The 12,127-nt window shown below is 40.5% G+C and overlaps 1 protein-coding gene across 1 annotated transcript in view; it reads right to left on the bottom strand.

Moving 5' to 3' along the window:
* The window catches only part of LOC124148036, a 41,921-nt gene that overhangs the window by 15,842 nt on the left and 13,952 nt on the right, over window positions 1-12,127 (bottom strand). Inside the window, exons 7-16 of the mRNA XM_046518963.2 lie at window positions 11,962-12,092; window positions 11,450-11,544; window positions 10,663-10,825; window positions 9,979-10,109; window positions 9,025-9,123; window positions 6,683-6,952; window positions 5,248-5,460; window positions 4,339-4,513; window positions 2,834-3,004; window positions 2,204-2,350 (exon numbers count right to left, since the gene is read on the bottom strand). Coding sequence (XP_046374919.2) covers window positions 2,204-2,350; window positions 2,834-3,004; window positions 4,339-4,513; window positions 5,248-5,460; window positions 6,683-6,952; window positions 9,025-9,123; window positions 9,979-10,109; window positions 10,663-10,825; window positions 11,450-11,544; window positions 11,962-12,092 — 1,595 coding nt within the window. The remainder of the gene's footprint in view (window positions 1-2,203; window positions 2,351-2,833; window positions 3,005-4,338; window positions 4,514-5,247; window positions 5,461-6,682; window positions 6,953-9,024; window positions 9,124-9,978; window positions 10,110-10,662; window positions 10,826-11,449; window positions 11,545-11,961; window positions 12,093-12,127) is intronic.

Raw genomic sequence — 12,127 nt, 5'->3', positions numbered from 1 at the left:
TGGTTCTCGGACAATGGTTTTGGAAAATATAGTGCGGGCGAGCGGTGTCCTTTTTTCTTCTTTTTGGGGGGGGGTTGTTCAAACTAGTACGTAACCAAATAAACAGTTGTGTAACCAGATAAACAATTGTGTACTATCAATCTGGGAAAGGGCCTCCTACATAAATGTATTCCTTGATGAGTAAAATAGTGGAATACAGTATTTGAGTACCGTTAGACTTGGAATATTTAAGGATTTTTTACAAATCAAAAATGGAAATAAATACGAAACGTGCATCAAGCTTTATGATGATGCGGGCGGTGCCTGAGAACCAAGACTATTAGGTTTTTTTTGCCTCATGCATACATTGAAGTCGACTTAATCAGATCTTTACTCAAACGTATTAAAGTAAGAAACAATGCTTGCAGAGTCAGGAAGAAAGGCAAACATGAGCGACTTTTATTGATATTGTATTAAACAATGTATCACGTGACCTACTCAGGACCCACGAGACCCGAGTACCCAGGTTACCTGTCCCAGCCCTACTCTGCCACACAATCTCAGCTCCACAATGTTCTGTCTTCAGATCTCACACTCACACTGTGCAAATTGTGTCTTCCAGCTACCAGGAGACTGCTATCATGTTTGAAACTGGCAGTTACTGACTATACCAGCTTGTCACCTACGTCCTGGCCAAGTGTTGTTCTGACGTGATAAAAGTTGCAGTTCACATTGTAGTTACAGGACCTTTCAACACACCTCTTGAGTGAGTGAGTGAGTGAGTGTGGGTTTACGCCGCTTTTAGCAATATTCCAGAAGGTAGAGCATCCTTCATATTTTATTACCGTATTCGACGTAATAAGCGCCCTACTCTAATATTTGCTAATATATTGGCTAGTGATCAATGTACACAAGATATATTTATTCGTGTATAATACGCATTCGTGTGTTATATGCGCCCTTAATTATCGGCAATTAAATTCTGGAAAATATATCTGTCGTGTATGACACGCAGACTTTTCTTTTGTATCCTTTCAGGCTGACAGCATAAACTACAAAATTTACAATCTTTCATCTCTGTTTTTTTCTCTCACCAAAATTATATTCTAATAACAGCCCCCTATTTCTAATTTTGAGAGCGCCCAAAGACTAAGGGATATGTCATAGGGCTGGTACTCGGGTCGGGTGGGTAGTGAGTAGGACCCGTGGTTAGTCATGTGATACATTGTTTAATGACAAATACATGTTGCCAGGGCGAAGGTCAAACTATTCCCAATTGGATATTTTCTACCCGTCTCTTGAGACCTGGTGCAGATACCCAGGTAGGGTCGGGTAATAGGGGGCCAGGTACCTGGGTTGTAACTTTGGAACCGTCACAGCCCTAATATGTAAATACAGAAATGGAACTCGGTACTATTATTTTCATCAAAATGTAAACATTTTGCAATTTTTAAAACTCAATTTCAAACAGAAGAACTTTTGCAAAAGTTTAGAATACCTTTTTCTCAAATAGATGCTCATCGCTTATTCTTAACATTGAACGGGGAAGATATTAAAAGAACATAGAATTTGTTAATTATGCAAAAAAACAAGAAGTAGGAAATGAATACCAGCCACCAAATGTGTTCAGTTTATTTTACTAATGTCTTCCAAAAATATCAACTTGTTAAAAAGTGTGACATCATAATTTATCATCCAAATCTGGCTCCCACAGGAGATATCGCTTGGGTGAGATCAAACGATATCTACATGGTTACCATGACGTCACAATCAAATGACATCACTAATGGCTCTGCCGCTGAAGCTGTTAGCAGTACTTTATACACTCAAGGTCGCTAGATGGCTGAAAAAATGCCGATGCGACGTTAATTTTAACTCACTCACTTTCACACTCAAGACACTGATTATTACTGTCTATAAACTGCAAAAGTTGGAAGAATGATGTTGGAGGATGAATAAAATCTCACCCTCGTGTCTTTTGATATCATATACATCAACACTTGTTGATAAAAGTGGAAAAACTCCTTGACAAGCCTCAGAGTTTTCCCACTTTTATCAACTCGTTTTGATATATTTGTTATCATAAGACACTCGGGTGAGATTCTCTATTTATTCCACACAATGAATTATAGAAAATGTATTTTGAAGGAGGAATTAATAACATATATATTACACTAGGCCTGTGGTCGTTCAGTATGTGTGTAAAATAAAGATTGATTGATACCTCTGGGGTTGACTAGATGGTCAATGACCCCATCCAGCTTGGCGTCGCTGATGTCATGGAAGAGTGACCCGCCAGCTCTACGAAGACACTCTGTGATAAATGCAAACCAGAAGCTGCAGGCTTTTTCTGGCATTTCATCGTCTTTGGCTGAAACAGACACACAAATATGTAATAATATTTCTTTTTGACAAAACTTTTATCAAACTGTCTTCTTAAATACTGGTTTTACACATTCACTGTGTAAAGCATCTATTATTATTATTATTATTATTATTATTATTATTATTATTATTATTGATTAAAATAAAATATGCAGCAAAGAGGGTTTGGGTGATCCTGGCACAGTCAGGCTGGTTGGGCTCTTCATCAGCTCAGGGCCCTTGCCCCCTCTACATGCAGCCCAGACAGCGAATGGGACTTCTCCAGGGAAGCGCTGCCTAGTCAAACCCACCCAGAGCTTTTCGGAGAATGTGAAGACTCCCCAACACTGCAGCCTTCTGCATTACCCAGATTGTCAGAAAGGCTGTATTCCTGCTAGGAAACCCGGGCATGCTCCAAATGTCAGTCAACAGATTGGGAGGTACCAAACCTAAGGCACGAGAACAATGGGAAGTATTGGGGTTAACCTACCTTGGTCGTAGCCAAAGAGAGGTCTGCTGACACTTGTTGGCATGGCAACCAGATAGCCAATCAGGGTACAGAGATTAGGGATGACGTCTTTTGTTCGTCCCTCTGGACTGGTGATAAAGTTCTTCACAGTGGTAGTGATCTGAGGCAGCAAGTCGAAGTCCACAACCGTTGCTGAAACGATTACAGGAGAGAGGTGAATACAATATCCCACACATCTATACAAGAAATCGAATAATTCACTTTCCTCCATATCATTCACAGACTGATGGGCAGTCTGGTAGTGAAAGCATTTGTAGTCACACCAAAACAGGAATTTATCTAGACCTGCTCAGAGACTGAAATTCAGATCAAATGTCCATTAAAATTCCCAAATTGGAATTACAAATTTTCAGTTCATGTTACAGTAAACTATGTTTATAACGAACACGCTTATAACGAACTGACCGATATAACGAACCCAACTTTTTAGTCCCGGCCATTTTTTGTATATATGCTGTATATATGCTTATAACGAACTACCGATATTACAATCTAAAATTAATGGTCCCTTTGAGTTCGTTATGACCAAAGTTAACTGTTACATGAACTGGGAAATTTCATGACGGTAATAATTAGTAATAACTAATGTCATAGTTTTGACAAGGGGACTGATCAATTTTAGCAAAATAAAGATTGTTTTCCACAAATTGCCTAGGACAACTAGTTTGGAATCCTGAATCTGCTGAAAGGCCCTGGTTTAATTCCGTCATGGGACAAGGTGTGAAACATGTTTACTGTGTCACCGACCATCTGGAATACTACAATAAGCAGTGTAAAACCAAACACACATTCACATCATTCCCCCTCAAACCACGGACAAAGAGTAAACCAGTAAACGTGTCTATATTTTACAGTCAATGTGTAAAATCGGTCAATGTGTAAAATGACTGAATTTTTCACTTAGACAATTTACAAAATGCCATTGACTAAAACATATTAAGAAGTTCAAAAGGGCTTAAAAGCATCACAATAGACAATTTTTTCTAGCATTAAAAGTCCAAAAAATAATTATGTATACATTGAGTTTCATTTTCTTTAAGGACGGTCAGGTAGCCTAGTGGTTAAAGAGTTCGCTCGTCACGCCGAAGACCCGGGTTCGATTCCGACATGGGTACAATGTATGAAGCCCATTTCTGGTGTCCCCCGCTTTGTTACTGCTGGAATATTGCTAAAAGCGATGTAAAACCATACACACTCACTCGTTTCCTTTAAATGCTATCATTTCCATCACTGGGTGATGAAACAGAGCATAAAAATGTTTGGAATTTGTTATCATATTATCAATGGAAAAATAATTGTAAAAAGTCATATTATTGGACTATATTGCCTGTCATCGTATCCGACATCGTCGGACGTTGCTCCTACTGTCAACTACAAGTTTGTCTGACCAGAACTGAGTCATGTAAAGGCCAAACAAATCTATCCAACAAACAAATCTATCAGACAAAAAATTCTATCCAACTCACCTGCACACGTTCTCTGCATGGCAAACAGCATGCGTAGTTGATGCTGGCCGGCATTGGTGTCACTGAGTTGACCAATCATACTGCCCAGGACCATGAACAGGATGTCCATCTGCTTGAAGTCATAGCCCAGTGGGTCAAGGGTGCAGAAGTAGCCCAGCGTTGGTTTCAGCATCACCTGGTAAAAGTTACATCAACATGGTCACCATCAACCTCATCTCCACTCATTCTTGGTGGCCAAATTGTCTAAAACGCCACAAATCTCTCCGGAGAGTTGCTTCCATTAGGCATACCAGAGGTCTTCAGCAACCCAAGCTTGCCATAAAAGGCGACTATGCTTGTCGCAAGAGGTGACTAACAGGATCGCTTGGTCAGGTTCACTGACATGGTTGATGCATGTTATGGATCCAAATTGCGTGGATCGATGCTCATGATCACTGGATTGTCTGGTCCAAACCAACAAAAAACAACCAGAAACCATGATCATGTGTTCGAATCCCAGTTCACCCTGATGATGTTTCTAGGTTTGTTTCACCAAAGAGGTAAACATCTAAGACTTGCATCACTTGGGGCTTAAACTGACACGCTGTGATATAACTACTGTAAATCATGAAATTAATTCATCTCCAATAGAATGCGACCGCTTGCCCCTAGCCAAAAATGCGACTCAATATGAATGCGACACCCCCTCCTCTCAAGCATCAGTAGATTTATATCTAAAGAAAATGTCCTGTCAGGTTTACGGGAGAATCACCTTGACCCTTTCTCAGTGTGACCTTGTGATGTAAAGAAGTAGCCAGGCATTGATTGGTTGTCACCACATACCAACACCAGCGTTCGAAATACGAGTTTCATACCCTGCCAACACGTGAACCTCCTATAGGATCAGAAGTGACATGACCTTTAACTCACCTTGACCCTTTCCCAGTGTGACTTTGTGATGTAAAGAGGTAGCCAGGCATTGATTGGCTCTCGACCCATGCCAACAGTTGCACAGCCAAGAGGGTCAGAGAAGTCAAATCCACCATGAGCATTGAGGTGACCTTCTACCGATATCTTGTACTCAAGGGCATCAAAGATGGACTCTCTGCTGACCATTGTACCACTGATCACTTGGATTCGAGTCTGTGGAAATGTTAGAGACACAGAATTTTACACGGATTAAAAAATTCAACAAACAAAAACATGTTTCACAATGGAAGTATTTTTATGGAGATTAAATTCCTAAATCTAAATACTAGGTTTGTCAACAGAGGATTACTTTCAAAAGAATGTTGGGTCCAGATGTATAGGATTCTATATTAACCAGCTCCAGACTAACAGGGATCAATATTAACTGGGTCCAGACGAATATGGTTCTAGATTAACCAGGTCCAGACTAACAGGGTACAATATTAACTGGGTCCACACTAACAGGGTTCAATATTAACTGGGTCCACACTAACAGGGTTCAACATTAACTGGGTCCAGACAAATAGGGTTCTAGATGAACTGGGTCCAGATGAATAGGGTTCAATATTAACCAGCTCCAGACTAACAGGGTACAATATTAATTGGGTCCAGACGAATAGGGTTCTATATTAACCAGCTCCAGACTTACAGGGTACAATATTAACTGGGTCCAGACTAACAGGGTTCTATATTAACCAGCTCCAGGCTAACAGGGTACAATATTAACTGGGTCCAGACGAATAGGGTTCTATATTAACCAGCTCCAGACTTACAGGGTACAATATTAACTGGGTCCAGACGAATAGGGTTCTATATTAACCAGCTCCAGACTTACAGGGTACAATATTAACTGGGTCCAGACTAACAGGGTTCTATATTAACCAGCTCCAGGCTAACAGGGTACAATATTAACTGGGTTCAGACGAATAGGGTTCTATATTAACCAGGTCCAGGCTAACAGGGTACAATATTAACTGGGTCCAGACGAATAGTGTTCTATATTAACCAGGTCCAGGCTAACAGGGTTCAATATTAACTGGGTTCAGACTAACAGGGTTCTATATTAACCAGGTCCAGGCTAACAGGGTTCAATATTAACTGGGTCCAGACGAATAAGGTTCTAGATGAACTGGGTCCAGATTAACACTGGGTTCCTAAATGAACTGAATCCAGACAAATATGGTTTCTAAATTAATTGGATCCTGACTACAAGGGTTTCTGGATTAAATGGGTCAAGACTAACAAAGTTTCTGGATTAACTGCATCCAGACCAGCAGGGTTTCACTATAATTAAAAAACATCCCATTACAAAATCAAATGCCTAAAATATATAGCCTGAAATCAGCATTGCGATCTTGAATAAAAGACCAGAACTGGTCTGTCTGTGGCAACTTACTGCTGTTGGTGCATCCAACGCATGCTCAGGTCGCCTGACAGCAAGTCCGAACCCAATCGCATTCTCTACATCGTCCTTGTTCAACAGGACATCTTTTACTGAACACTGAGACAGAACACAGAAGAAGAACTCTGTTGCATCCTGGGATAGCTGGTCCATTTCAGCAGCACTGACCGTCAGTGACTTCAGTTTTTCTTGATCGGCCTTCACCTTTGTGATGTTCTTGGACACACGCTGGTCCATAAGTCGCTGACGTCTGTTTTTACTGAACTGGAAGAGGAATTGATAATACAAGGATCTACCTGGGTCTATATATCTGTAAGGTTTTCTCAGGGAAAAAATAATTTTTGGGTGGTTCCAGCATGAAAATAGTCAATCTCATCAAAATCAGTTCTTTTACTGATAGGATACCTCTCTCAAGATCTGACGACATCTCACAATATGGAGGTGTCGTCAGATCTTAAGAGAGAGGTATCATATTGGAGTAAAAAAATCTGACCACTGTCACCCCCGTAACGGCTACAGGCTGGCTATGTGTGGCACCTCAACTTCCAACAATTACAGAATTATAATTATGTCCTGACATTGCACTGAAGCCTACAGTAGGTGAGGTGAAAACATGATGAAGATTATTGCAATTTTATGGTGAAGTGTGTCTGCCTGTCTGTCTGTCTGTCCGTCTGTCTGTGACAGGGATGACTGCTAGCCCACTGATATACCAGCCACAGGTACCATGGATACCCGACTCACAGACACAGTGCTCTGACTGAGCCAATGAGTCTTTGTTTCACCCAAGGAATGCCATATTTTAGCATCTTTTGGTATGAAGCTGTATGTATCGAACCACCATCCACTCACTTTCCAGGCAGACGTTCTTTCCTCTTGACCACAGAGGTGGTGATGCCTTATGCTAATTCTGACCAGGGATGTGAGCAGGTTTTCCCGGGAAAAAAAGAGGGGGGTCTGAATTTTTTTAAACACTAGATTGCATTTTAAGCAATTTCGTGCAGTTTGGACAACATTCACACCAAGAAATGTAACAAGTCAATGGCAAAAGTTAATAGGTCAAATAAACTAGATGGCAGATGCAGTAACATTTCAAAGTTAAATCAGTACTTTTAAAAAATCAGGCATAGTTTCCGCGCACCTGGCTACCTGCCAGGTCTGGGAGCAATACTGCCATAAACTTCAACCCCCATCCCCCAGACACAAGGACAACTGTCACAAGCGTGCAACGTCTGACCCTTTCCCCATGTTGAAGCATATTGAAAAAAACTGACCATGTACTTACTTACCTTTTGTTGAAAAAAACAAAACTCCAGACATTAATACAACATATATCCCCATGTTATTGGTTTTTGGACGCTGAAGAAACATTCATAGTTTCTCACTAATCACATGAACAACTGTAAAACATCTCATTCACTTACAGGCTAAAAGACAACTTTATCTTCAAAACAAGCCATCATCTGACTCTGAGTATCTACAATTTCTGAGATTTCACATCCCAGTCTGACAGTAACTAACTACAATCAGGATTTGAATAATTAATACATGAAGGCTCAAAACACAACCTGCAGCAATGAAGACATTGACAAGCAAACACATCTTCTAAAAGTGAATGTACCAAGCACTAAAGGACTAGTAATGCATCATAGGGGACAAGGGGCTGGAGAGATGAGGGAGTCAGTGAGTATGGTCTTTAGCAACATTCCGGTAATATTACGTCCGGGGACCCCTGAAATGGACTTCACACAACGTATCCATATGGGGAATCAAACCCGTGAGGAGCGGACAGTTTAACCACCAGGCTCCTTGCAGTGTTTTATTGTACGACAAACAACTACCATTTATCATTATTTATAAAACCAGGGTGTTTTTAACACACTGTGTCCCAGGTCTGAAGATCATTGGGTGTAAACACTGACCCTACCTACCACAAAGACTGAGCACATACATTACATGCTAAGATACTAGAGCTGACACTGCTATCTGTTGGGTTTAACGCCGCTTTTAACAGTATTCCAGTCATATCAGCTTAATGTGGGAGGAAAGCCCGAAGTCATGTAGGTCTCAGACGTGTCAGGGAGGAAAGCCCAAAGTCATGCAGGTCTCAGACGTTTACCACTTCGGTGAAACCCACGAGCACGGGTATGGTGCTGACAAACCTAGAAACATAAATGGGGCAAACCAGGTTTCGAACCTACAATCATAGGTTTCTGGCATGCCCAAGGGACAGGACTCTGCACAGCGAATAGCGGCACCTTAGACGACTGGGCCACCCGTGCCCCCTTCCAAGAACTTCTGACACAAACCGAGGCTATCCTTAACTAGAGTCTTACCTTGGCCTCGTATCTGAGGTCGTGAGCCCTGGCCAGCATGGACACAGACTGTGTTTCTCCACGGAGGTAGCGCGCCATCATGCTGTGCATCATGTCGATCTGCATACAGAGGGTGAGTGAGTGAGTTGGGTTTAACACCACTCTGATCTGTATTTCAGCTATATCAAACAAGACAGCCTAATGTGGGAGGAAAGCCCAGTGACTTTTGTGGCACTACGAGCACGGGTATGGTGCTAACAAACCAAGAATCATAATCAGGGCAAACTTGGGATTCGAACCCACGATCATATGATTCTATGGTAACCGAAGGTCATGGTTGGTTGGTTTGTTGTTTAACGCCGCACTCAGCAATATTCCCGCTACATGATTGCGGTCTGTAAATAATCGAGTCTGGACCAGACAATCCAGTGATTGACAACATGAGCATCAATCCACGAGATTGAGATTGATGACATGCATCAACCAAGTCAGCAAGCCTGACCACCCGATACCGTTAGTCGCCTCTTACGACAAGCATAGTCGCCTTTTACGGCAAGCATGGGTTGCTGAAGACCAATTCTACACTGGATCTACACGGGTCCAGAAGGTCATGAAAATAATATCTCTCTTCTGAAACTTATTTTCAAAATGATTAGTTCACTAGTCTAGTTTTTTTACTTTTACTTTCTCAGTCGCCAATGACAGATTACTTCAACATGCGAAGTGCATCAAATCATGTGAGCACCTTGATTTAAAATATGAAAAGATTTGGAAAATATCTGTCGACGCCGAGTTGGCGATACACATGCTTTGCAAATCCTGCAATCAACTCAAATCTGCACAGCATTTTACAAACTGGATGTTGATTTCGTTAGGCGATTTTGATTGGACTGTGCATAGACGTTTTAGTCCAGCCAAAATATAACTCCATGATGCCAACTCGGCAAGGGTGGAAGCTCCTCCCCCGGGTCTCACCTTCTGCTGGATCTCCTTGATGTGGTCCATGAGGATCTCCCGCATCTCCTTGGTGACACCTGGACCGAACATGGGTGTCTTAGTCACTCGCTCCTGAAGCCGACTCAGGCGAGTTTGTAACTTGCTGACATCTGAAACAATGACAATTGGCGAGTATGTTATGTGGCAGTGGAGATTGTTGTCAATGTATTTGTGTTAATTGTCATTGGTAGTTGTCAACTGTCAGTGATATTTGTCAGTGGTAATTGTCAGTGATAATTGTCAGCAGTAATTGTCAGTGGTAATTGTCAGCAGTAATTGTCAGCACTAATTGTCAGTGGTAATTGTAAGCAGTAATTGTCAGTGGTAATTGTCAGCAGTAATTGTCAGCACTAATTGTCAGTGGTAATTGTAAGCAGTAATTGTCAGCAGTAATTATCAGCGGTAATTGTCAGTGGTAATTGTCAGTGGTAATTGTCAGCAGTAATTCTCAGTGGTAATTGTCAGCAGTAATTGTCAGCAGTAATTGTCTGTGATAAAGTTCTCGACCTGATTACACATGTGCTAAATGAAGGACCATGCTTCGTGATGCAGTATACTTCTACATTATAGACCATGGATATAAGCTTCCTTTACCGACCACAATCATAGGCTATTCTGTCAAACACTGCCCAGTCTTGACAACCATGAAATATATTTCTTTACCTCCATTGGTTTCGATCTTGTCAGCTAGCTTCGTTGTAAGGATGTCAGTATTTCTGGACAAAATTTTCATCGCCCAGTCAACCTTTTCTGTTGCCGTGGTAACCATCTCTCTGCGTATAGTATCTACTACTACAGCAATATTAAGGGTATAAATCGTTTTATCCTGAAATAAAAGAAACAAATATCATGAATTCATAAATCCTTGGCCTTATAAATATGACTACATATAATTCAACGAGACTGCAGCCAAAGGCTGACATTCTATGTACAGATCATCCAAAAAACTTTTTTTAACATTAGCTCTGAAATATATTGTCAGTTCGGGTGAATTAAGAAAACTGAGTTTTGTTGGTTTGGGGTTGAGATTTGTTGGTTTTGTTCAAAAATAAAAAAGTCATATTTTATTTCACATTTATGAAAGCAACTAGTCACTAAACATGGAGAATAGAAACAAGAATTACAAATAAGTGGCAATAAACGCTGTGTTTGGTGTGAATAGAGAAATTCTAGTGATAAAGAATATATCATTATAAAACATGGGCAACAGCTAAAATCTGAAAATATTTATTTTACAACGAAAGACCAAAGAGATAAGTTGCTAACACAGACACATTCATCTCACTCACAAAATCTAAACAGAGTTTTTTGTTTATTTTTCACAAACCTAGAAACATGATCTGTAAAAATCTAGGATTCGAACCCGTGCCTTAGGGATAGCGGCACCCTTGCCAACTGGGCCACCCTAGTTCCCTAGAGCAAACAGAATTGTCAAACTCGGAATACAAACCTTCCTAAATTTCTTTATCATCTTTATCTTCATCGTAGGGAGGCTGTTGGGGTCTTTCATGTATATCCAGCTCTCTGCTGTAACCTGCAGTTGGCCTACACCAAAATAAAAGAATTTTATCAAACGATTGTTGTTAAGGCTAAAAAAAATAATAGTCTTGGTTCTCAGGTACTTCCCACATCATCATTAAGTTCATTGCATGTTGCGTATTTGATTCCATTTTCAATATTTTTCGTGCTTTGTGTATTAGCATTTTCATATTTTTTTTAAAAGTGGAAATAAAAACAAAATGTGCGGCAGACTTTGTGATGATGCGGGTGGTGCCTGAGAACCAAGACTATTATTTTTGTAGCCGAAAATTTTAAACACTTTCTTTGTAATTTTATTTTGCCTGATTCATCCTACAATCAGAAATGTTGAATAAAACATAACTTTTGGTTGTTGTTTTTTAAGTCTGTAAATTCATAATTTCAGTTTTGACAAAAAAATCGAAGTTGGTCGAACTTAATTACCATCTGTTGTTCCATCGGTCTCTATCTGAGTTATCTGCCCTTGAATTGTGGACGTCTGCACAACAGAACCAAGGCCTACAATCTTGTCATCACCTTCCATTTCAAGGTCAAGGTCAATAGTTTGTCCCGAGCTGTGAACGAACAACAGAAACAACATTGATACAGA

This window comes from Haliotis rufescens, unplaced genomic scaffold (genome assembly GCF_023055435.1).
Source record: "Haliotis rufescens isolate VD_foot unplaced genomic scaffold, xgHalRufe1.0.p SCAF_10, whole genome shotgun sequence".
Classification (NCBI taxonomy): domain Eukaryota; kingdom Metazoa; phylum Mollusca; class Gastropoda; order Lepetellida; family Haliotidae; genus Haliotis; species Haliotis rufescens.
The sequence above is the reverse complement of the archived record's forward strand: the minus strand, read 5'-3'. Positions and strand labels throughout refer to the sequence as shown.